Source organism: Dipodomys ordii, unplaced genomic scaffold (assembly GCF_000151885.1).
Source record: "Dipodomys ordii isolate 6190 unplaced genomic scaffold, Dord_2.0 Scaffold36, whole genome shotgun sequence".
Lineage (NCBI taxonomy): Eukaryota > Metazoa > Chordata > Mammalia > Rodentia > Heteromyidae > Dipodomys > Dipodomys ordii.
In genome coordinates this window covers 6,035,306-6,061,250 of record NW_012267252.1, presented here as the reverse complement: position 1 = coordinate 6,061,250, position 25,945 = coordinate 6,035,306, and the positions used below count along the sequence as shown (strand labels likewise).

Below are 25,945 nucleotides of genomic sequence, written 5' to 3'. Positions count from 1 at the left end.
CTGTAGCTCAAGTGGTAGAGCGCTCGCCTTGAGCTGAAGAGCTGAGGGACAGCACCCAGGCCCAGAGTTCAAGCCCCACGACCGACAAAAAAAAAAAAAAAAGAGCAAATCTAGCTGGGTGCTAGTGGCTCATGCCTGTAATACTAACAACTTAAGATGCTGAGGTCTGAGAATGGTGGTTTGAAGCCAGCCAGGGCAGGAAAGTCTGTGAGACTTTATTTATATATATATATATATATATTTTTTTTAAATTGTAAAGATACTGTACAAAGGGGTTACAGTTATATGAATAAGGTAATTAGTACACTTCCTATTCAGCACTGTTAACCCCTCCTTTGTTTTTCTCCTACCATCCCTTCCCTCCTCTCCTCCTGCTAAACTACCAGAAAAATAGGAAGTAGAGCTGTGGTTCAAGTGGTAGAGCACTAGCCTTGAGCAAAAGAAGGTCAGATATAGTACCTAGGCCCAGAGTTCAAGCCCTAGAACCAGCACAAGAAATAAAATAAAATAAAATAAGCAAACTTCTAATTAAGTAGGCAAGAACCCAGCTGATACCCAGGTCTGATCAGCCACAGAACCTCCAATCTATCTTGGTAGCCTACTTAGACAATATATAGACCTCAAAGCTCCATGCTTCAGAGATCCCCAGGCCAGAAATTCTGACTAAGGGGAAATTGGACACGCAGACAAAATAAGGCCCATGCTGTGCTGGCTGCTTCCCACAGGGAGAGGAGCAAACACCAGTGCCAGCACATTTTGAGTGGCTTTCTCCATCACAATCCTTATGATGTATCTGAAATGGGTCAGGTCCCAGAGTGGGCAGCCCAGATATTACAACTGTGCTTGCTAATCTGAGCTGAACTGGTCATCATCGATCCTGAGACAACAGGGAGCTACAGCCTGAGAGATGAGGATGCATGGGAGAATGGTCTTGGCAAAGGAGAATCCATTGCTCAACCAGTTAACAAGTTGGTAACCATCACTGAAAACCCCAAAAGAGACATTTTCTCCCTCCAGATGGCAGACTGGCACTTTGGGAACCTGACTGGCACTTGCACTACAGGGAAGGGAAATGATCCCAAGGAGTTGGCATCTCCAATCTATCCCCACCCATCACTATATCTCAGCCAACTGAGGCCAAGGGGTGCTAAGCTTCTGTTCCTGTGTCCACACCTGCTGCTCCACTACAAGTCAGGAGGTATCTATTGGAACTCTTGAAGTGTATGGGGACATAGCAGCTGAAAGTATGCTTAAGACAGGGAATGAACTTTCTGTAAGATCCCCTGCCCTCTGCAGAGCATGCCTATGGTGTTCCATAGGCATGAGGGCCATCAGGACAGTGATATTGTAGGTAATTTGCTTAGGGCGTTAATCCTACTAGTAGTACTAGTAGTACCTCTAGCCCTCACCAGTACCAAGGAGGGTCAGAGCAAGAAGCCAACTTTAGGGCCCAGGAAGGAGACTGGCCCTCAGACAGAATCCAGAATGTAGACAGAGAGCCTCTAGATGCCCTGTGACCAGCTTGGCTATCTGATACTACTAGAAGATCCTGGTGCCTCAAGCCAGCTACTTCTGGCTGCTGTCTAGAAAAACCTATTAACTGCAGCTAAAGGTTACTTTGCAGAGGAGGTCTTTCCACACTCTTGCCAAAGAGCTTAATTCTCCTGGCTTTTTTTTTGGGGGGGGGGTCCAGTCGTGGGGCCTGAAATCTGGGCCTGGGCGCTGTCCCTCAGCTCTTCAGCTCAAGGCTAGTGCTCTACCATTTGAGCCACAGCGCAACTTCCGGCTTTTTTCTTATGTGGTGCTGAGGAATCAAACCCAGGGCCTCAGGCATGCAAGGCAAGCGCTCTACCACTGAGCCACCTTCCTAGCCCTCTCCTGGCTTCTGAGTGGCAGGTAAACCATACCGGCCATCTCTGAACCCCAAGTGACTCTCTTTGTACCACAATCTGCAGCCTCAACTTTAACCAGCCAGGCCTCCCCTTCTTTCAGCTGCTTCATTTCATTAGAAGCCATGATTGTTTTCATTTTAGGGTATATCTCAGATTTCTCAGTCCTCAAAATATTCTGCCTAAATACTCCAGGATAATACTGTCTATCATTTTTGTAGACACTGCATGAATCACTGCTATTTCTGGGGACCACAGATCAGCAACTGGAGGTAGATTTCAAAGCAGTGGTCATTTCCAACAAACTATCTACAGCCAGATCTGTGCCATTAATAGTTCATTGTTTCATTCATACTCCCCCAAAAGGAAGGGCCTATGCATCCCAGATGGCCCTCTGGGTCTGAGCTTGCCCCATACCAAATGTGCAATAAAGACTTCTTAGAAGGTGGGTGGATCACCTTGGTCTTGCAGGATTAGTCTTGCAGAATTATTCACCCAAGGCCCAGCAATTTCCTCCCTGGCAGGCAAGGTTCCTACTCTGAGCTGCCAGATCCTAGGCATCCCCTACCAGCTGCCCTGACACTTAGGGCAGAAGGGGTGCCCAGTTCTAGCCCTGCTCATCACTTGTCTCCTATTAAAGGAAGAGAAGATGGCAGGAAGTGAATCTGACCTCTAGGTCAGTCTCTCCATAGGGCTATAGGGCCCCTTAGTCAGGCAGCAAATGCCTGCAATGGACTTCCCTTCTCTGGGCCCCAGGAAAGGCTGGCAGGAAGAAGGGCCTCAGCAGCAGGCGTCCAGTAGGGGGCTGGCCAGACAGGGAGGTCCTCAGTGTTGTAGCTATCAGCCGGAGACCAGGCTCCAGGAAGGAAGGAAGGGCAACTCTGGCTGAGGCCAAGATAAGGAAGGAACCATGCTCAGCACAATAGGCTCCCACAAGGCTGGGAGGCCTCCAGTCAGATTCTGCCTCAACCTGGCCTCCTGTCTGTTCATATAGCCCATGTAAATATTTACTGCTGTTTATAGTCCAAGTCTACTGGGTACTTTTTCAGGGTCTAAGCTATAACCCAAAGGTCTGTGTGCCCCAAACCACAACTGCCCTTCTGCCCAGAGATTCTAGGCCCATCTAACAAGAATTATAGGTATTGCCAGGTGCTGGTGGCTCACGCCTGTAATCCTAGCTACTCAAGAGGCAGACATCTGAGAATCACGGTTCAAAGCCAGCCCGGAAAAGTAAAAAAAAAAAAAGCCAGCCTGGGCAAGAAAGTCCATGAGACTCTTATCTCCAATAAACCACTGGATGGGCTGGGAAGGTGGCTCAGTGGTAGGGCACTTGCCTTCCAATAAACCACTCGAAAACCAGAAGTGGCGCTGTGGCTCAAGCGGTAGAGCGCTCACCTTGAGCTGAAGAGTGCAGGGACAGCACCCCAAGCCCAGAATTCAAACCTCACGACCCACCAAAAAATAAAACAAAACAAAACAAAAAAAGAATTATAGGTATTATTTGTTCTTTCTTGCTTGCTTGCTTTTTGGCTGGTCGTAGGGCTTGAATTCTAGGCCTAGGTGCTGTCCCTGAGCTCTTCAGTTCAAGGCTAGTGCTCTACTACTTGAGCATTGTACCACTTCCAGCCTTTTCTGTTTATGTGGTCCTGAGGAATCAAACCCAGGGCCTCATGCATGCGAGGCAAGCACTCTACCGCTGAGCCACTTTCCCAGCCCATATTATTCTTTCTTATGTGCTTAATGGGAGAAACCCAGTCCTGGAACATAGGGGAACTTACGGAGCTCGGTCATGGGTGAGGCCGTTCTGCCGCTGAGGGTTGATTGGCGGAAGGATGGGTTTGCTATTGATCTCCAGTCCTCTCCTCAGCGTCTCCCGGATCTGTTCTGTGTCTGCAATGATATCACCAAGTTGCCTGATAACCTGTTGAGCTCCCAGCATCCTCTAGCCTGTCTTTGGAACTTGGCTCAGCAGAAGTGTGCTGGTTCATTTTAAGTCTGCTTTGTACACCAGACGTAAGCAGTGAGTAAGTATAGACTGAGGAGACAGGGTAGATGAGACACAGTGCTCTCAAGGAAGTTTTGGGTCTGCGGGGCACCAATCTTTGAGAAGATAAAGGGCAGCCTCTGGACTTCAGAAGGATGCTCCCACTGTTCTTTTGTCTTAGACCTGAGGTTTACCTTAACATGGCCCCACACAGTGACTGGCAGAGACGGCCTTTGCAGCTGCTTCAGACTCTCAGGAATTTTGCCCACCGAAATGGATGCTAATAAGAGCTGCAGTGTCCTACCATGGACAAGCAGGAGCGTGCTTTCTTTTTTTGGTTGGTTGTGGTGCTTGAACTCTGGACCTGCGTGCTGTCCCTGAGCCCTTCAGCTTAAGGCTAGTGCTCTACCACTTGAGCCACTTCCAGTTTTCTAGTGGCTTATTGGAGATAAGAGTCTCAAGGACTTTCTTGCTGGGGCTGGCTTTGAACCTCGATCCTCAGATCTCAGCCTCCTGAATAGCTAGGATTACAGGTGTGAGCCACAGGCACCCAGCTTAAGCAGGAGCTTTTTACATTTGTTACTGGGTTCTGGGTGGTCAACTAATGCCTGTCACTCCCTCTTGAGCCCCAGTCAGCAGGACATATCTTCCCATTTTTGCCTACTGCTGGGAACTCTGCCTCCATGGAACTGGCAAGGGCTGTGAGGTGAGAAAGGGATTATCTCTCTGCACAATGCTTTGCTGGTCTTTGGAGTGAAGCTTACTAGTCTTGTCCCCTATAAGAGATTTTGATCACCAGGCGCCCTGTGGCTCATGCCTATAATCCTAGCTACTCAGGAGGCTAAGATCTGAGGATTGCGGTTCAAAAGCCAGCCCCAGCAAGAAAGTCCTTGAGACTCTTATCTCCAAATAACCACCAGAAAACCAGAAATAGTGCTGTGGCTCAAGTGGTAGAGTGCTAGCCTCAAGCTGAAGAGCTCAGGGACAGCACCTAGGCCCAGAGTTCAAGCCCCATGACCAACCAAAAAAAAAAAAAAAGATTTTGATCTAAAATTCATTTCTGTACACTATATAAAGAAAATAAACATTAATTATTCAAAGGGTGGGTTTAGATGAGGAGATGATTAGTAACTTTTTTTAATTGACTTGTTACAGTGGCATGAATTACCTTTATAATAATAATTTAAAAAAATAGGTGCCAGTGATGCTTGCCTGTAATCCTACTACTCAGGAGGCAAAGATCTAAGGATCACAGTTCGAAGTCAGTGTGGGCAGGAAAGTCTGTGAGACTATTATCTCCAAATACGCACCCAAAAAAAGCCAGAAATGGAGCTGTAGCTCAAGTGGTAGAGTGCTAACCTTGAGTAAAGAAGTTTAGAGACAGCATCCAGGCCCTGAATTCAAGCCTCAGGATACATACACAATTATTGAAATTATGGATCTTTCCTTAAATTATGTGTGTGTGTGTGTGTGTGTGTGTGTGTGTGTGTGTGTTTTACCGGGTTTGAACTTAAGGCCTCACACTTGGTACACTATTAAAATCCAAGCCCTTTCCTAAAAACTACTTGAATCCTGCTTCTAGCTCTTTTTTACTTCAGTTGTTTTTCAGGTAGTTTCCAGCTAGAAGTGCAATTTTTTACTAGAAGTAGTTTTCAGGAAAGGGCTTGGGTTTTAGTAGTGTACCAAGTATGAAGCCTTGACTTCAAAACTAGTACCGCACAAAAAAAAAGTTTCCATTTTTTTCCTGGACTGGCCTCAGACTCAATTCTATCTGTGGCTTTCCAGGAGATCAAAGTTATATACTATCACTCTTGGTTTATTGTTGAGTTGATTAGCCTGTAACTATGACTCTCTTTTTCACTGGAGTAGCTGGGATTACAGGCGAGAAACCAGGATCACAGTGTGAGTCCTTGGGCCCAGCCAAAATTACCGCTTTTGTCACAAACAACTGAATGATTCTAACGACTATATACTCTCTGAATCTCTTATAGGCTTGACACATTATAAGAACAAGCAGGAAAGAAAGGAAGGGGTCAAATATTTGCCCTAGAAAAAGAAAAATCTTTTGAGGGTTCTTATATAAGTGGTTCTTATATATATAAGCTCCATCCCTTATATCTATATAAGGGATGGAGCTCCGTGGTAGAATGCATGCTTAGCATGTACAAGGCCCTGGGTTCCACCCCCAGCATGTGAATGCATGTGTACATATGCACACAAATCTATACATACACACAGACCTGCACACAAATTTCATGTACATAGCCTTTTCCCTTTTCTTCAGGCATCTGTAGGCATCTTATTCTTTTTTTCTTTTTGTTGGTCATGGGGCTTGAACTCTGGGTCTGGGCACTATCCCTGAGCTCTTCAGCTCAAGGCTGAGCACTCTGCCACTTGAGCCACAGCTCCACTTCCAGTTTTCTGGTGGTTAATTGGAGATAAGAGTGTTACAGATATTCCACCTGGGCTGGCTTTGAACTGTGATCCTCAGATCTCAGCCTCCTGAGTAGCTAGGATTACAGGCGTAAGCCACTGGCATCCAGGTAGGCATCTTATTCTTTAGTAAACAAGAAAAGATAGAGAAATTGAGAAAGGAAGTAGACAGAATACTGCAAATGCTAGCATATACAATGGTTGCCTTTCCTCTGGTGTTACGTAGGGACACTTTTTGCTAAAAATTACAACTGTTTCAGTAGCCAAGACTAGCATGGGGAGCTTCCACATCCTCCTTCCCTAAGACTTTATCAGAAGGCAGTACGCACAGTGACCTATCACAGTCTCTTAAACTGCACCTGCAGGACAGTGGTATAAGGCTGTTTGTAAGCTGGCCTTTCACTCAGGCCTCTCTCATTGAAGGCCTGGGAGGACCTAAGGATCCTCTGGTCTGGCACAATCTTCAGGCCAAAGCTGGGCCCTATGACAATTCCATAGGCCAACACTTGTTCTCTTGTGCTTCGGTGGACTGTGGACTTTTCCTGAAACTGTTCTATGGCTTCCACTCACCTCTATGCTCTGACGGCAAGGTGCAAAGTGAAAACACGATGTAGAGGCTGGGAAGCTGGCTCAGTGGTAAAGTACTTGCCTCACATGCATGAGGCCCTGGGCTCAATTCCTCAGCACCACATAAGTAGAAAAAAGCTGGAAGTGGTGCTGTGGCTCAAGTGGTAGGGAGCTAGTCTTGAGCTGAAGAGCTGAGGGACAGCACCCAGGTCAAGAGTTCAGCCCCCACAACCCCCAAAAAAAGAAAGTAAGAAAGAAAGAAAAGAAAACACAATGGTTCCTCCTGGTGATTCATTTGTAATACACACAGAAAACAGCTAGAAATGGGCTATGAGAGCTCCCTTAATTCTCCCATACTGGGAAACTTCACTTAGTCAGACCAGGAAATAACCCATCGAATGGAACTATCCTAAAGATCCTGAAAACTAGCCTGAAAGGACAAGGGAAAAGCAGGGCAAAGGCTTCTACCTTTGCCAGAAAGCCGCCGGGGCTGAGTGCCGATGCAGATACTCCGGCTGTCCTCATCGTCCTCAGGAGGCCGGCTCAAGTCATCCCAGGCACACTTGGCACTGACACCACTCAGGTTGGAGCCGTCTGTTTCGATGCCTTTGTCAACTCTCTCCTGCTTGAAAAGAATCAAAGAGCCAGAGTTTCTTCAGAGAACTAGTGGCCCAAGAAGGTCACCCCAGTCCCAGCAATGACCCTTATAGAATGTACTGGACCCTTGTAGGGGCGAGTGTGGACAGCTGCTACAAGAGCAGGGTCTCTAACCTTGTTCTGTTCTGATTAATGTATGAAAGGCTCTGCCTGCCACTGGACTCCTCTGGGAAGCCAAGAGGAATGAAAATGCCAGGTAAACATCTCTATCATCAACCTTCCAGCACAATGGCTTCTTTGGAGCCTGGACTCTGCTTTACCCGTTGGCCCAGAGCTGAAATAGCAAAACAGGACTTCCCTGAGAAAAGGAAGAGTCCTTTCTCTTCTTCCTGATCTTTCGACAATACACCCATACACACCACCTCCCCACTCACTGCTGTAGCAAATAGGGTAGAAGCAAGCCTGTCTTAAGCAAGAGAATCCACAGCTGCAGTCCCTTGATCTGGCAGCTAGAGGGGGCAGTTTCTCAGAGCAACAGGGTTGCTGGTCCACTAGCTGCCAGCTAACTTGTTTGGCAAGAGTTCAAGATGGGGTTCTTTACTATTTCTTAGGCTGGAATGGGGGTCTGGAGGGCAATGACCATCTGCAGGCTCCCTTGAAGGCCCTGCTTTTGGGCAGACTTTGGCACCATTAAGTCCAAATGCTCTCCAAACAGCCTCAAGGAAGAATTGTACCCAAAGCATCCCTGAATTTTCTGGTAAAACATAGTTCTGTGATTCTGGGCTTTGGATCAAAGGTCATTTAGAAGGTTACAGCAACCTTGCCCATAAACAGCCATGTGAGCCAAATCAATTACTTATGACTAAGTACCTCAACAGAGACTACATTTCTGTCTGCCAGTTCCTCTCCCTAGAGCACCTCAGGCACCAAACTGGCTGCTGGTCAGCCAAGAAGTCTGTCTGGGGCTCCCAGATAAGGTATTTTCCTCAAGGCTGAGGACTGGTCACAGGTGGCTTCTATCACATCAATCACTTCTGGTGCTACCATAAGCATGGGTGAAGCTGGAGATTCTGGCAGGGCGAGGCTGGCAGTAAGGCAGGACAGCAGCAATAGGTGCTCTAGGCAGGGAGTGAGGAACAGGTGGCCCTAGTTTGCTCAGGGGAGACCCTGAGTGTCTCCCCTTCCACTGACTGCTCATGAGGCCTTCACCTAGGTGAATAGCTAAAAACAGTCACTGTTTGGCTTCATTAGTTCACTAGTCCACTACTTTACAAGAGTTAAGACCCAGAAAAGTGAAGGGACTTGTTTAAGGCACATAACTAACTCATTAGTAGCAGACCTTAGATCAAAGGAACTGAACAAGCTCTCAATCTATGGCAAGTAGGCCCCAACAAGGCACAAGCAAACACTTGAGGGTTCGTTCTCCTTTGGTACACAGGGCCATAGGAAAGAAAGCTGTGCTTTTTCCCATGGGTGCCTTGCAGCACTCCACTCGGTACTGTAGGTCCTGCTGGCTGATCCCAAGGAGTCTGCAGACTTGAGAAGTTCTCAGTAGGTAGATGATGGTTTGTTTACCCTATTAGTTCAAGGGGTCAGGTTCTTTCTGAGTAATTGGCACTTATGACAGAGACCAAACAGGCCACAGTGCCCCATGCTAGATCTCAAGTGTGATGGCACAACAAGGGCTTAGGGAAACAGAGCCTTCATGGTTCCTGGTTCTTCCATTAGCAGAGGCTATATGGAAACCAAGCTTAAAGTAGAGATACCAAAGGATCCTTGCAACAATTTGAACAATTTGTTAAAGGCACCAGGAAAACAGAGGAGCATCATCTGTAAATGAAGAAAACTTATGCTCAAGAGCTCACAAGACTGCCACACAAAAAAAACAGGGTCTGTGAGCTACATGTCCACATGCCACAAACCTTCTGGCAGCTGTCTGTGTCCTGCCAGCACTTTACAAAAGCAAGAAAGGCTCTGCTTACCTTGTCACCAATGCAAGGTAGGCAGAAGGCAGACAAGTGAGCAGCTGCCTGCTGTGCTTCCACTTCTGAGCAGCCAGCAGGAAAAGGCATTGATGCTCTTGCAACTCTCCGATTATTTCATGTTATGCTTTTGGTACTGGGATTTGAACTCAGGGCCTTAGGCTTGCCAAGCACACACACTACCACTTGAACCACATTCCCAGGCATCTATGGCTTTCAGACTTTAACTATATGCCCAAGGAAGCCAAAACCAAAGGTGATAGATATTCTCCAGGCAGGCTATAGTAAGGGCAGCAGCAGGCCTATGGTCTAAAGACCTCTCCACACTTCAAGGAGTACCAATCCTCCCAGGCAGAAGTGGAAAATGTGTTGGGAAGAATAACAGGATCTTTAGGCCAATCAATACTCATCCTGTAGCTGGGCCTCAGAGTCATTATTCCCTGTGGGTGGAGTGGCACTGAAAATTAAACCTCTGTTCTGTTTTCTTTCTCCTTTAGGTGGTAGTAGGGCTTGAACTCGGGGCCTTGAGCTTGTGGGCAAAGTGCTCTACTTCTTCAGTCGTGCACCTCAGACCTTTCTGCTTCTGCCGTTTTCCAATAGGGTGTTGTTTTTGTTTGGGTTAGCTTGGACCTCAATCCCACACTGCTGGGATGACAGGCATACTAGTTAAGATGATGGAGTCTCAGGAACTTTTTTCTTGGACTGGCTTCAAACTGTGATCCTACTGATATTTGCCTCCTGAAGAGCTAGGATTATAACTACCCCAAACGAAATCTTTTTTTTTGCCAGTCCTGGGGCTTCAACTCTGGGGCCTGGGTGCTGTCCCTGAACTTCTCTGGCTCAAAGCCAGTTCTTTACCACTTGAGCCACAGCACCACTTCTGGCTTTTTTTTTGAGTAGTTTATTGGAGATAAGAGTCTCACAAAGCCGGGCGCTGGTGGCTCACGCCTGTAATCCTAGCTACTCAGGAGGCTGAGATCTGAGAATCGAGGTTCAAAGCCAGCCCGGGCAGGAGAGACCGTGAGACTCCTATCTCCAATAAACCACCAGAAAACCAGAAGTGGCGCTGTAGCTCAAGTGGTAGAGTGCTCTCCTTGAGCTGAAGAGCGGAGGGACAGCGCCCAGGCCCAGAGTTCAAGCCCCACGACCAACCAAAAAGAAAAAAAAAAAGAGTCTCACAGACTTTCCTGCCCAGTCTGGCTTCAAACTGCAATCCTCAGATCTCAGCCTCCTGAGTAGCTAGGATTATAAGCACCTGGCTATCTTTGTTTTTTTACATAGGAGAAATGGGAGAATAAATCCTGGACAGAGAAGCAATATCCACTACAATTATTTTCTTTTGTTTCTGGGATCTAACTTGTTTGAGCTGGTACACAGTTTACATACAGTAAAATCTTCTTTGTAATTCAAAAATATATGTGCCTGAGACATGCTTTCCTGGGCTGATATCTCTTCTCCTTTATTTGGGCTTCAGAATTCAGGGGATAAGTTCCAAATCATGCCATATTTCTACTCACTCACATATAAAGCTCCTCCATTTTCCCAGGATGAAAGCCAGTGTTATTTGGAAGAGGCCTAGGCACAGTGTGCTAGCAAGGTTTTCCTCACTCAAGACATACTTGCAGGTGTGGATCGATCTCAAATATGGTCTCTCCCCTCCGCATGTCAGTTATCAGCCAGGGGCCACCAGCGCTGTGGACAAGGAAAGGGGACACGATGGTAACTAGAATCTAAGGCCATTAGCCTGGCCACTAGCATTCCCAAAATGCAGGGGAATGAAAGTTCATAGGAACCATAGAGAGTACCTACGGCAGCAAGGCACAGAGGACCTCACACATGCGGGTTGACAGGAGGACTCCCATCACTAGGCAGCCAGCCCTCCTGTCCCGCTTCCCCCAGGAACATTACTCACACAGGCACTGTCCGCAGCAGCTCCAGGATGCCCTGCCCATTCCACTGCTGGGCTGAGTGTAGCTCCTCAGTGCAGACACCAACAATCTGAGTCCCAGGACAAGAGGCAATGTGTTAATGCCCATCCCTCTTAGCAGTCAGCCAGGCTCTCTCTCAGGGGGTCATCTCAGAGAGGGCCCACAGACAGGATCTGGCCTGATGTGCTTCAAAATGAGATGGACAGGTTAGGAAGGAGTAGCTGATGGCCTAGAAGATGCCTGGGTCCAGAGACGGGCACTGAGACTGACTCTTGCCCTTGCTGTAACAGGTCAAAGTCTGGTGGCATATAGTCTAGCTTTCAGCTGCAGAGGAGAAAACAACTCAGTTTGGATCCACAGACTGTGTCTTTGGAAGCAGGGGTGGGTCAGAGAGGTATTCTAACAGTCTCAAAGCCTTTATGCACATCTCCAGGAAAGGTTATACAAAGACTTTGGTGGATGCTGGGGAGACCACACTCCTTCTGGGAAGCAAGAGGCCAGTTTGGAGCTTGCTTCCTGCGTGGAAGCCCTTCACTTCTGCCATCTCAGCAGGTCATATTGTGAAAATCAAACCAGTTGATTACCTCACAGACCCTCAGAGGGAAGAGATGACCAATGGGAACCTCTTGTTCCCTAACCCCTCCCCCCACAACTCTTTGTCTTTCTGGATCTTTCCCACAGGGAAGGCTCCAACATCCAATAGTCCCATGGTGTCTTACCTGGAGGAAGGTAACTACCCCAAAGGGTGTCTGCACAGGCTGCATCTGTGGGTCCTCTGTCAGCAGCATGTGCTGAATTCTTGACTCACTGTTATCCAAAGGGCTGTGCCAAGACACATGGTCTCCGCTGCAGAAGGTGTTCTCTGTGGAGACATAGGAGAATCCTCAGCATTTGGAACAAGGACTGGAATCTATCCTGGGACCGCAGAAGCCCAGGTTGGGAGGCTCCCCAGCTTCTGGGGGCATCCCTTATGAGAAGGAAGAAGCACTTGCTGCTGAAAGAAGCAAGGAGTTGTTGATATTTTCAAACTACCAAGTGGGTTCCTGTTTGCCCATTCTGTTGGCTTTCAGTACAAGGACAGCCTGCCAGTGTGGACACTCACTTGACCCTGAAGCCAAAGGCTTTCAGAATCTGTTGTCCTTCTCAGCATCCCCACTGGGGGGCAAAGTGGTAGCCATGATGGCATCTGCCAGCAAAGAATAAAGGGCTTTTCTCTGGGGCTACCTGGCCAGCAGTGTGCAGGAAGGCTGGAAGGCCATGTGAACCCTTCTCCTTGGACACACAGACTAGGATTTCTGTGCTGTTGAAACAGCTTGGACAGGGAACATGCAACCAACTTTGGCAGTCCCTGGAGATCTATAACCAGTTTCCCATGAGCAGGCAGACTTAGAGATTTCTGAAGAACACTGGAGGCTTTGAAAAAATGGAGGACTAGACAGCGCCTCTCATGGCACACAGAGTGTACAGGCAGGAGAGGCAGCTGGTCCATGAGGTCAGCCACCCCAGAACTGATACCATCTAGGGGTCCTGGATCCCTTTCTTCTCCCCATCAAATAAAGAATGAGGCAGGATGAGCAGGAGACAAAGTTAAAAGTAAGAGTAAGATGCCAGGGGAAATTGAGGCAAGTCTCTTAGCTACTAGTGGTTTGATACAAGTTCCCAACCAGGACCCCACTCTGGGGGTCTTGTCCACTTTGCTTCTTGGGTGAGGAAGAGGAAAAGGAAGAGAAGAGGGAGAAGGAGGAAGAGGAAGAGAAGGAGGTGGCATAAGACAGTAAGAAGGAGGTCTAGAAACCAGTAGCCTAGCTGGACACCAGTGGCTCACTCCTATAATCCTAGCTACTCAGGAAGCTGAGATCTGAGGATTATGGTTCAAAGCCAGCCCAGGCAGGAAAGTCCATGAAACTCTTTTTTTTTTTTTTTGGGGTCCAGTCGTGGGGCCTGAACTCTGGGCCTGAACACTGTCCCTCAGCTCTTCAGCTCAAGGCTAGCGCTTTACCACTTGAGCCACAGTGCCACTTCTGGCTTTTTTCTTTTTGCTTATGTGGTGCTGAGGAATTGAACCCAGGGCCTCGAGCATGCAAGGCAAGCGCTCTACCACTGAGCCACCTTCCCAGCCCCTCCATGAAACTCTTATCTCCATTAAACCACCAGAAAACTGGAAGTGGCACTGTGGCTCAAATGATGGAGCACTAGCCTTCAGCTGAAGAGCTGAGGGACAGCGCCTAGGCCCAGAGTTCAAGCCCCACAACTGACCCCTGCCCCCCCCCAAAAAAAGAAAAAAAATAGGCTTGTGGAGTCCCTCTTTCATAGCCCTTTTGGGTGAGTCTCAGCTGTTCTGGCATCTGGTAGGGTCGCTGGAGGGTTTTCTGTCTCAGAGGCTTTGCTTTTATTAGGGCTTATTTGGTTTCTGTGGGTCTTCAGGAAGAGGAAGGAGTATTACCTCCACTAGCTGTCTCCACCCTGCAGAGTTCCCAGGAAGAGGGGGATGTCACTCCCACTTCTCTCCCTATGCCTACTCTTTCTGCTTCACCTCTCCCTCAGAACCTCACAACTGTGCTTCACCAAGGCCCATTACTCTTATTTTTTTTCTGAAGGCAGGACAACCAAAAGAGAAAAACTCCATGCAATATTAGGTGTTCTCTTGCCCTGACTCTTAATCTTGGATACTCAAAGTATGTTGCATTTACCAGCTCATGTGGCTCAAGTGGTAGAGCGCTCACCTTGAGCAGAAGAGCTGAGGGACAGCGCCCAGCCCCACGACTGACAAAAAAGAAAAAGAAGGATGTACTAGACAGAAGGAAGGAATCTTGAAGAAGAGGCAAAGTAGGGCAAACCAAGCCAAGCCCTTGGATTTCTTGCTACCACCTCCGAAGGTCAGCAGCTGGCCTGGCAAAAACTTGATCATAATACTAGCTATTTTATAGGTCTATGTAAACTGAACAATCACCTACCAACATTATCTTTTCCACAGACGAGGGAAGGGTTCGTGAGAATGATCAAGTTCATTTTGCTTGTCAGTGAAAATGGGCACAGTCCAATATTTCCCAACCTTCAAAGATCCACTAAGGTTCTTGCCATATCTGTGCACCACTAATACCATTACTTACTTGTATTTTCTCCTTAAATTGGCTCGCATTTTTTACCTAAACAAACTTATCTTTGGGGGGGGGCAGTGCTGGGTTCAGACTGCAGAACCTCATGCATTCTAGGCAAATGCTCTACTACCAAGCTACATTCCTAGCCCAATAAACTTACTTTAAAAGGCAACTTCAAATCATTATTCTAAATAAGGAAAATAAATGGGAAAGCAGTGCTGCTTAGCATTACTTAAAGATTGAGAGCTTCAAACCAATACAGGAAAAGAAAATGTTACTATGTTCTAGTCAATACCATTACCTTCCTACTATTATTAAAATTTTAAAGCTGGGCGCCAGTGGCTACTAGCTACTCAGGAGGCTGAAATCTGGGGACTGCAGTTTGAAGCTAGCCTGGGCAGGAAAGTCTGCAAGACTCTTATCACCAGTTAACCACCAGAAAACAAGAAGTGAAGCTTTAGTTCAAAGTGGTAGAGTGCTAGCCTTGAGTGACAAAGCTCAGGGACAGTGCGCAGGTCCTGAGTTCAAGCCCCAGGACAGACCAAAAAAAAAAAAAAAAAGTAATGAACAAGACACACAAAGCTGTTCAAAGATTCAATTCACATCACACTGAGACAAAACCACAGGACTGAAAGAACTAGGGGAGTAAGGAGAGAAAGCACTGTTCATGTTAGTGAGGACCTTGTCAAGTTACCAGCTAAAAATCTGTTAGCTTTAAAGGCAGACTTACACAGTGCTGAACTTTGGAGTTGAAAAGACTCAGTTCCTATTTGCCTCTATTCCTTACTAGTACAATCCTGGACAACTTGTCCAATTTGCAATATCTGAATGTTTATCTCCTGCTTTAAAATCAGCAACTATTCAGTGTGTCTGTCTATTGCCAAATATCAGTATCCCCACCAGAAAAGAGCCACTGAGTCTGTAGTAACACCAAATTCCCTGTAGGTGGCACCATTGTGCCTGGTTTAAGAAACAGATGGCCAGTTCCTTAGGGGCTTCTCACACCTCTCTGGTGTCTGATCTGTAGAAAACTACCACAAACCAAGCAGGGGTTTAGCTGAAAAGAAGGAAAGATGACCTTTTATTAACCAGAGTTGACAGTGATTTAAAGAGAAATATGTGCAAACCCAAACTGTTTGAGTAAAAATGATCAATGGCACTTTGTACAGGCTTAACTTGGGAAGGGGCTTAAATTAGGCAGATGGGAGGAGACCCTAAGGCAAGAAAAGGGACTCAGGCCAAGTTGCTGCTGTGGGACCAACACATTCCACTCTGAAAACATGTGGTCAAGATTTAGTACATGGTATTATTGAACTAAGGGGGGAGGGGAGGGGCGGAAAGCATAATTTTCCACAGAAATGTTTAGAGCACCCCACTAACAGAACCTTCCAGTGAGGAACAGGGTTTGCAGTGGCCAAGAAATGTCTTTCTTAACAATGAAAAGAGCCTTGGTCACAGTTTTCACACTTGGGACAAAGCCACAATGGGCTCATTCTGGTCTTTATGCCCCAGATGCTAGGCCCATTCTGTAGGGAGCCACCAAGGGTCTCAGCTCTGGCTGCAGAGCCAGCCCCAGGGAGCTCTAGCCCCCTCAGAGGGGTTTTCAAATGCTAATATGCCTTGGTTAGAACTCCAGCTGTCCAGCCAGAGGTTGGAGGAGCTGGCTCCTTCTCTCTGACTCCCTGAGAGAGTGAAAATGCCTGCCCCCTAGGCAGAGGGGACGTCTGAGTCCCACAGCTAACTGGTATCTAAGAGAAAGGCATCCAGGTGAGGGCTGGGGACTGGAGAAAAGTCCCTTAATTAAGGGAGACAGGCATGTGTGAGGGGAAATGCCACTTCAGAGTAGCAAAAAAAAAAGGTCCAAAAAACTGCTAGTTATAGTCCAACCCTTTGCCTATTTGAGAGCAAGGTTTCATGACTTCACGTTACATCCTACTAACAACCTCCATTCAGAAACTATTTAGCAGGCACTGATGGCTCATGCCTGTAATCCTAGCTATTCAAAAGGCTGAGATCTGAGGATTGGGGTTTGAAGCCAGTTTAGGCAGTTAAGTCTGAGACTCTAATAAACTATTCAGGAAAAAAAAAACAAACCAACAATCCAGAAGTGGCACTGTGGCTCAAGCAGTAGAGCGCTAGCCTTGAGCAACAAAAGTTCAGGGATAGCACTCAGGCCCTCAGTTTAAGCCTCAGGACTGGCAAAAACAAAAACAAAACAAACAAACACAAACAAAAACCCCCACAAGTATTGTTTACAAAATAATTAGCACTGACTTTGAAACACTTAAATGCAAATGCATTTTCAAAGAGTTTTTAATTTGTCCCAACTCTGCCTGCATTCTGCGTAGCAGTACTCAGGGACAGTGATGTTCTGCACAAAGGCCGGGAAAGGAACGCCACACTCCCTGTGGGAGTCAGAACTAAGGTACTTGGTATGTGGGGAGAGAGCTGATGTTCCCTTTTGGGGTTTCTTCCAGGTGCTCTTTTCAGCACTTGGATGATTACATGATTTTTAGGGACAAGGCAAGGAGGTAGCTGAATCCTGCTACATGTTAGTCTGCAGGTATTTCTGAGATAGGAGGAAAATGGGAGGAAACCCAAAGTGGGCCTGGCAGCTTCTGAACAATAGCTCAGCCATAATAGTTTCTCAAGAAATAGCATCCAACCCTCTTGTCTTTTTTGTTTGCTTTTGCAGTACTGGGGAATCAAATCTAGGATATCAGACATACTAGCCAAGCCCTCTACCACTGAGCTACACCCCAGTCTTGCCTTCTTGGTGTTCACAAATTACTCTGACAGCCAAGGGCCCAAGTGGCCTCTATAAAGACACAGAGCTGGGGTCAAGAGTAGTGGTACATGCCTGTAGTCCCAGCTACACAGGAGAATCATGGTCAGAGGCTAGCCCCAGCTGGGACTCCATCCAAAAGTAACTAGAGAGAGAAGGGGAGGGGCTGGGGCATGGCTCAAGTGATAAAGTGCCTGCCTACCAAGTTTGAGGCCCTGAGTTCAAACCCAAATACCACCCTCCCACCCCCCCCCCAAAAAGGCTTCAGAGCTGGCTCCTTAGGAGAACTTTCCAGTTCTTCCCCCAAATGCCACATGTACTGGATATGCTGCCAGAGATACTCTGTGGCTGCTGAGTAGGGAAAGACTAGTTGAGCTGGGGCCCATCTCTGGACAAAGCAAACACAGGGGAGAATCTAGCAATTAGCAACCCCACAGCTCCTTCCTGCGAAGACCCAGGCTGCTGCTATGGCACTGGGCGCTGCTCAGAGGAGCAGAGTCCAGAGAAGCTCCCTGTGAAACTGGAAGAAAACCCTTCCCACAAGTTGCAATACATGCAGAGGCAGACATGCAGGTCTACACAGGCCTGGCAGGGAGGGGGAGACCACCTGGACATTTTACTGAATGCATCATCCCTGGCTGAGACAGTGGAGTACGGAAAGTTCAAAGTCAGTCTTGTTGTCTTCCCCCCAACACCCCCACTAGCCTAGCTGCTCCTAACTGGGCCACTTGATTACTCCCACTGTGTCTTTTCAGTAGCCAATCCCAATTTCAAAAGCTCAGGGACTTGCTTCTAGCTCTAAGCCAACCTGGGTGCAAGGAGGTGGAATATGTATGGCTAGTCTAGTGCTAGAAATGAAAAACCTACAGAGGTTTTGGCGGCCCAGGGGTACAGGACAGCCTCATGTCACTGCAATAGATAATTACCATGGAGCAACCATGCAGTCAAGCTCCTGATCCTGTGCACAAGTGTGTAGAGAAAGCCTTAACACACTCATGCAATGCTACCGTCATTTTAAGGAAGTGACCAAAGCCTTGAATTGATTAAGGGAATGTCCTTGCTGTCCAGCATCCTAAGAGACCCAGAGCCTCCTCTAGGCAGACAGACACTTGACATCACCATCTATCAAAGGAAGGCCAGCAGATCTTCTTCCTGGGGAAGATCAGCATTCATGTTTTTGAGGTAACAGCAACTCTCCTTCCAAGGATCCAAATAAGATTGAGTTCACATGCCTGGACCTCCTTACTTGTGCCCCCACACCCTCTCCTAAAGCTGAAGCTAACAGCCTTGAAGCTGAGTTCTGAGGCAGTGCGCACACTAGGAACTTTGAATAGTCGATGAGCACAATGCTGTATGCATACCACATACGAGCAAAACCAAAATGTGCCCTCAGTAACTCCTCCTTAACATGTGACCTCCTGCAGGGAGAGGAAAGAGAGTCCCAGAGATTTGAAGCTTCAGAACCTAGCAGCCCTACCTTTTATCTCTACATATGCACAGGATGGAGTACTTATAAGAAAATTCTGCTCCAGCAGGATAAGTGGCATTTGGGATCATATCGTGAATGTAGGACAGTGCCTGTTTCCCTAGCCTGACTTGCCTCCATCCATCTAATCAGAGAGATGTTGTATCAAAGGGGTAACTTAACTTGCATCTCTCTTATCAGTGAGGTGGACATCTTTCCTCTCACTTTCATGGGACATTTTCTTGAAATACATACATATATATATATATATATATATATATATATATATATATAAAGACAGGGTCTCATTGTGTATAGCTCAAGCTGGCCTGGCCTGGAACTTGTGATCCGCCTGCCTCTGCCTCCCAAGTACTGGAATTACCATTGTGAACCACTATGCCTGGCTGGAAATACCTACTTTTTTTTTTTTTTTGGGTCCGGTCGTGGGGCCTGAACTCTGGGCCTGGGCACTGTCCCTCAGCTCAAGGCTAGCGTTCTACCACTTGAGCCACAGTGCTACTTCCGGCTTTTTTTCTTTTTGCTTATGTGGTGCTGAGGAATCGAACCCAGGGCCTCGAGCATGCAAGGCAAGCCCTCTACCACTGAGCCACCTTCCCAGCCCGAAATACCTACTTTTAAGCCAGATAATTTTTTTTTGGTCAGTTGTGGGGCCTGAACTCTGGGCCTGGGCGCTGTCCCTCAGCTCTTGAGCTCAAGGCTAGTACTCTACCACTGGAGCCACAGTGCTACTTCCAGCTCTTTTTTGCTTATGTGGTGCTGAGGAACTGAACCTAGGGCTTCATGCATGCAAGGCAAGCACTCTACCATTAAGCCACCTTCCCAGCCCCTAAACCAGATTATTTTTTAGTTATCTATTCAGCAACCCCTCAAAACATAAAATAATAAAACACCAATTAGAATTATGGCTGTCAAGTCTGGTGTTAGTGGCTCATGCCTGTAATACTATTCAGGAGGCTGAGATCCGAGGATCGTGATTCAGAGCCAGTCCAGGCAGCAAAGTCCAAAAGATTCTTTTTTTTTTTTTTAAACCAGGGCTGAGAACCGAACCCACGGCCTTGCGCGCGCCTGCTTGGCTAAACCTTCCGCTGGGCTAAACCCCCAGCCCCAAAGTCCAAAAGATTCTTATCCCTAACTTCCAAAAATTAAAAGTGGCGCTCTGGCTCAAAGTGGTTAAGCACTAGCTTTGAGCAAAAAAGCTCAGGGACAGTGCCCAGAAATAAAGAAAAAAGAATTATGACTGTCATGGCCACCGATAGTGCTAGGTAAAAGAATCACTTGTTAATACAGATTACTTTTCTCCTCCCACATCATAGAGGCAAACAGTAACCCTAAATGTTGTATTCTCATATCTAATGCAAAAACTGATCTTCCAGGGAAAATATAGATTTTTACGAGTCTCTGCATACTTGCTTGGTACTCTGGTGCAATTTCCTTTGCTGTGCAACTTTAAACAGGTCACTTTTCAGCATCTGTTTTTCTAGGTACAAAAACATAATGTGCTGGGTGATGGCGGCTCATGCCTGTAATCTTAGCTACTCAGTAGGCTGAGATCTGAGGATCCCAGTTCAAAGCCAGCCTAGGCAGGAAAGGCCATGAGACTCTTATCTCCAATAAACCACTCAGAAAACCGGAAGTGGTTCTGTGGCTCAAGTGGTAGAGCACTTGCCTTGAGCTGAAGAGCTGAGGGACAGGGCCCAGGCCCAGAGTTCAAGCCCCATGACTGACAAAAAAAAAAAGAAAAAAGTGATGATTATACTACCTGCCTTACAGGGTTATTTTTAGACACCCCCTCTCCCCCCCCCCATTTTTTTTTCTTTGGTTGGTCGTGGGGCTTGAACTCTGGGCTTGGGCACTGTCCCTGCACTCTTCAGCTCAAGGTGAGCACTCTACCGATTGAGCCACAGTACCACTTCCAGTTTTCTAGTGGTTTATTGGAGATAAGAGTCTCATGGACTTACCTGCCCGGGCTGGCTTTGAACCACGATCCTCAGATCTCAGCCTCCTGAGTAGTGAGGATTACAGGTGTGAGCCACTGTATGTAAAAACTGCCTTGTGCCTGGTGCTGGTAGCTCATACTTATAATCCTACCTACTTAAGAGGCTGAGATCTGAGAATTACAGTTGGAAGCCAGCCTGGGCAGGAAAGTCTATGAGACTTGTCTCCAATAAACTACTCAGAAAAAGCCAGAAGTGGCTCTGTGGCTCAAGTGGTAGAACACTAATTTTAAGCAAAAAGAAGCTCAGGGACAGAGCTCAGGCCGAGTTCAAGTCCCTGGAATGGCACCAAAAAAAACAAACCAAAACAACAACAAAAAAACATGCCTTGTTTATTGTGTATTGTGAGTACAAAGTAAGCATTTGTTTTTCATTTGAAAGATCTGACCACTGAAAAGTAGGGCCACTTCTGACATGAAAAGTAATAACAGCCAAAAAAGAAGGATCCATAAGGACAGGAACACACAGTCCATGCACTGGGGCAAAGCAAACAATCCCTGCAAGGATTCCAGAATCTGGATCCCTACAGCTCAGACTAAGCCCCCAAGATCCTTCCTTAGTTTATATCAAGAAACACAGCCATAACAGCTATGAATGTGCTTGGAGATCACCCAGTTGGATTAGATCTTGAGGGGCTGGGACAGAAAGAACCAAGGAAGGAAGGAGGTAGGGTTGATTGCAGGAAGCCACACAGGAGCACAGATGAAGTGGTTGAAAGAATACTGGTTAGAAGGAAAACTAGCATTATTAATTGGCATCTAGGTTCAATGATCCAAACTTGCAAATTAACCAAGTCCACATCCAATGCTTAAATCCCTCTATACCACTCCAGTCAGTGATGAGCCAGACCTCATTAGGACAACTTGAGATGGCAAGTTGATTGCCTCCAAAAGTCTGTTAGAAAATGCTTCCAGGGCTGGAAGGGTGGCTCAGTGGTAGAGTGCTTGCCTTGCATGCATGAGGCCCTGGGTTCCATTCCTCAGCACCACAGAAGTAGAAAAAGCAAGAAGTGGTGCTGTGGCTCAAGTGGTAGAGCGCTAGCCTTGAGCTCAAGAGCTGAGGGACAGCGCCCAGGCCCAGAGTTCAGGCCCCACGACCAACCAAAAAAAGAAAGAAAGAAAAAAGAAAATGCTTCCATATCCCAATGGATAGTTAAGTTTCCTAGTTAAAAACTCATTAGTAGGAAAGAATAAGGTAAATCCCTTTTCTATATGGCAAAACTTCAAATATTTTAAAACTTATATGGGACACAGTCTTTTCTTCAAACTGGAACATCTCCAGTTTCTCACTCTGTAGCCCTTCCTCACAGACCACACAGCTTTGAGAGGTCTTGCCAGCTGAAAACCACCCTTCTCTATAATCACTCTGATTTGTCAATATGTCTTGTAGAATGTGGCACTCAAGAGAGGCTGTTGGATCAGAGATGGCAAGCAAGCACAGTCATGCCATTTGGAGTGAACAGGGAAAGGCCAGATCCCCAGCTGTCTACACATCTGCCCAGGGACTTCAAGTTCCCCCATCACGCAAATCAAGGAAAGAGGATATAGCAAATCAGATCTGAATGACCCAATAAAGGAAAAGGCAGCAATAATGCCTTAATAATGGCATTTTTGGTGCCTAGGCAAGACTCTGGGTGCCAGGCCTGAGGGTCAACTCAGGAAGCAGCACTAGCAGAGATTTCTCTAAGCCTGCAGCCTCAAAGTATCAAGCCAGCTTTGAAGTTACCCAAAGTGAAATATTCCTGTGACTCATTCAGTGGATTTCCAAGGTGAAAGAGAACTTCCTGGGTATTTGGGCTGTTAGCAGGTAAGAGAACAGAGGCTACCCAGCCTAGAGCAGTCACCTTTCTGGGAGGACAGCTAGGTATCCAAACTGCAGACTTCATGATCTAGCAATCTCACGTTAGGAATGGATCTGGAGCTAAGGAAATCAAGTTGTCTCCTGTTCATATAGGGATGTTTCTTTCAGCACTATTAAACTGGGGGGTCTGGAGATTAGATGAAGTTCATCAAGAGAAAGCCGTTTACCTAGAAAAGACTATCTTGTTACTACCACATAATAGAATACCATACACCATCTCACACATTGCTGCTGAGCTCTATTTACTCAGCTAGAAGTCTTCATGACAATATTTAGTAAAATTATCTAATTAGTTTATGCATAGAGACATGCTAGAAGGAGGATAACCAAATAAAGAATGGCTGCCTCTGGGGATGAAATTTAAATAATGTTTACTTTTCATTTTCAATTATATATTTATTTAAGTGTCAGAATTATAAACTTATGAAAATGAAAATCTGGGCTGGGACTGTACCTTAGCAGTATAGTGCTTGCTTAGCATGCATGAAACCCTGGGTTCAATTCCTCAGCACCACATAAACAGAAAAAGCCAGAAATAGCTCTGTGGCTCAAGTTGTAGACTGCCAGCTTTGAGCAAAAAGAAGCTCAGGGACAGAGCCCTGGCCCTGAGTTCAAGGCCCAGGACTGGCAAAAATAACAAACAAACAATCTATTTTCCCATCTGATCACGTGTGGAATCTTATCCCTAGGATGGCTAAAAATGGGAGAATCACAGTTAGAGGCCAGCCCAGACAGAACAGTTCACAAGACCCCTTTTCAATTCATAGTTGGGCACAGTGGTACATACCTATTGTCCTAAACTATGTGGGAAGCCAAGAAGGATTCTGGTGTGAGGCCAGCCCCCAGCAGAAAAGTCCACGAGATTCCATCTTCACAGAAGAGAAGTTAGATGAAGTTGCATGTGCCTGTGATCCCAGCAGGAAGCCTAAAGTAGTTGGATGGCTCAAGTGTATGTCTGGATGGGAAGTAAGACCCTATTCTAAAAATAACCAGTGAAAAACAAGGCTGGCTCAGCAGTACTGCACTAGCCTAGGAAGCATGAGACCCTGTTCTCAAACCTTTGTCCTGAAAAACAAAAAAAAAGAATATCTCTTTTCCTATTAATTCCATTTCTTAGACATAATTATTGGTAGCGTTTGAGACAAAATTGCCAACACTTTTGTCTGAGGATGTGTGATCAAATTTCTATTTTTATTTCTTTATCCTACCTCAAAGCCTGTGTCAAATAGTCTCTACTGACGCTCATGACATTACATGTAGGTCTGTAAGTAAGATACAGACCCATGGAAGCCAAATAAATTCGCTCCAAATCCTGCAACAGCTCAGCAGATGAAATTTCTTCCCTCTCCATGATGATGAGCCTTTTAGCACTAGCTGGACACAAGACCCAGCTAAAATGACTCCATTCTTAGCCTCTGCAATCTCTGAGAGGTTTAAAGGTAGCTTCCTCTTCACTGAGGTCATTATTCAGAAGAAAAAAATAGTTTCTTTGCAGTAAATAGCCAGATATCAAATATTTAGGGCTTCAGCGGCCACATACATTCTTTGTTGGATTGATTTGGGTTTGGGGAATTGGACCTAGGGCCTTGTGCAAGTTAGACAAGGGCTCTATTATTGAGCTATACCCTGGCCCCACAAGAATTTTTTCCCTATAGTTCTCATAACCACTCACAGCTCTACTATTGTAGTACAAGAAGCCATAGTAATCAATGTATAATGGGTATGGTTTGTGTTCCTATGCAATTTGTTGTTGTTGTTGTCAGTTGGGTCTGAACTCTGAGCCTGGGTGCTATCCCTCAGCTCTTCAGCTCAAGGGTACTGCTCTACCACTCGAGCCATAGTGCCACTTGGGCTTTTTCTGTTTATGTGGTGCTGAGGAATTGAACTCAAGGCCTCATACATGCAAGGCAAGCACTCTACCACTGAGCCACCTTCCCAGCCCCTCCAATGAAATTTTATTTACGGAAACAGGTGGCGAGCCAGATGCAACTAGCTCATGTTTATTTTTTTATTGTGAAAATACCATAGAGAGGGGTTACAATTACATGGGCAAGGTAATGAGTGCATTTCTTATCAAGCATTGTTGCCCCCTCCTTTGTTTCCCCTTCCCATCCCTTCCTATCCTCCCCCCTCTCCCCTAACGCCAGCTCATGTTTATAATCTTAGCTACATAGGAGGCTAAGACCTAGAAGATCTCAGTTTGATGCCAGCTCAGGCAGAAAGGTCTGTGAGACTCTACCTCAATAAAGTGCCAGCCTGGAGGTGTGGTTCAAGTGGTAGAGTGCAGCTATAAGGGAAAAAGTTAAAGGAGTGCAAGGCCCTGACTTCAAACCCTTGTGCCCTCTAAAAATATTGAAGATTGAGATGTGAGCTAAATGACTTACATTTTAGGGCACAAGCCCCAACCTGGGGGACTGTCCTGTTTTTCTTCCATGGAACCCAGTCTTTCAAAATCTAAAATCCTGGAAAACTGAAGAGATAGCAGGGTTGTTTCACCTTACAGTTGAGCAGTATTACTGATTAACAGATGAAAGGGGAAATATTTTACAGATCCACAGCAACCAGAAAAGAGGATAAATCAAGTAGAGGGAAAGAAAATGGTCAGGGAAATCACAAAGACTAGCAGGAAGAAAAATGATGTTAATATAAGCAGGCAGCTCCATTTGGCTTTGGTTAGCTGACTGGGGCAACAGGCAGCTTTTCCAAACCAGGAAATGAAAGACCTCGACAGCTCTCCTTGGTAAGATGGAGCAGCTCCTTCCCGAAAATTTTACTTCAAGCAAAGACAGTAAAACCATATACACTTGGGACTTACGAAAGAAAAGCCTACGAAGCTGGAGATGAGAAGCTCAACTGCAGCCCAGCAATGTCTTTACCTCTGTACTCAGTCTTTCTGCTGGCTTTGGCCCACCTGCAGGAAGGCAGGAGAAAGCAGAGCCTAATCCGCCTCTGGGGCTAGAAAGAGAACCCTGTGGGGTTCCTTTGAACATAGCCAGGTGGCTAACACCAACCAAGAAAAGGGGTGTCCTACTTGGGCTGAGAGCCAGGGGTAGGATTGTGGCAGGCTCTGGGCAGGATTTCCCTGAGCTCCAAGTTATAAGGATTAAGAATGCCAAACTGGCCGGGCGCTGGTGGCTCACGCCTGTAATCCTAGCTACTCAGGAGGCTGAGATCTGAGGATCGTGGTTCAAAGCCAGCCCGTGCAGGAGAGATGGTGAGACTCCTATCTCCAATAAACCACCAGAAAACCGGAAGTGGCGCTGTAGCTCAAGTGGTAGAGCGCTGGCCTTGAGTTGAAGAGCTGAGGGACAGCGCCCAGGCCCAGAGTTCAAGCCCCACGAC

General features: G+C 46.6%; 1 protein-coding gene across 2 annotated transcripts in view; it reads right to left on the bottom strand.

The window, feature by feature from the left end:
• The window catches only part of Sufu (suppressor of fused homolog (Drosophila)), a 95,865-nt gene that overhangs the window by 31,348 nt on the left and 38,572 nt on the right, over positions 1 to 25,945 (bottom strand). Inside the window, exons 4-8 of one of the 2 annotated variants that reach the window (XM_013017629.1) lie at positions 12,100 to 12,242; positions 11,365 to 11,450; positions 11,072 to 11,144; positions 7,342 to 7,498; positions 3,668 to 3,779 (exon numbers count right to left, since the gene is read on the bottom strand). In XM_013017629.1, the coding sequence (XP_012873083.1) occupies positions 3,668 to 3,779; positions 7,342 to 7,498; positions 11,072 to 11,144; positions 11,365 to 11,450; positions 12,100 to 12,242 (571 nt within the window). The remainder of the gene's footprint in view (positions 1 to 3,667; positions 3,780 to 7,341; positions 7,499 to 11,071; positions 11,145 to 11,364; positions 11,451 to 12,099; positions 12,243 to 25,945) is intronic. The other variant, XM_013017631.1, reaches the window with a different exon arrangement.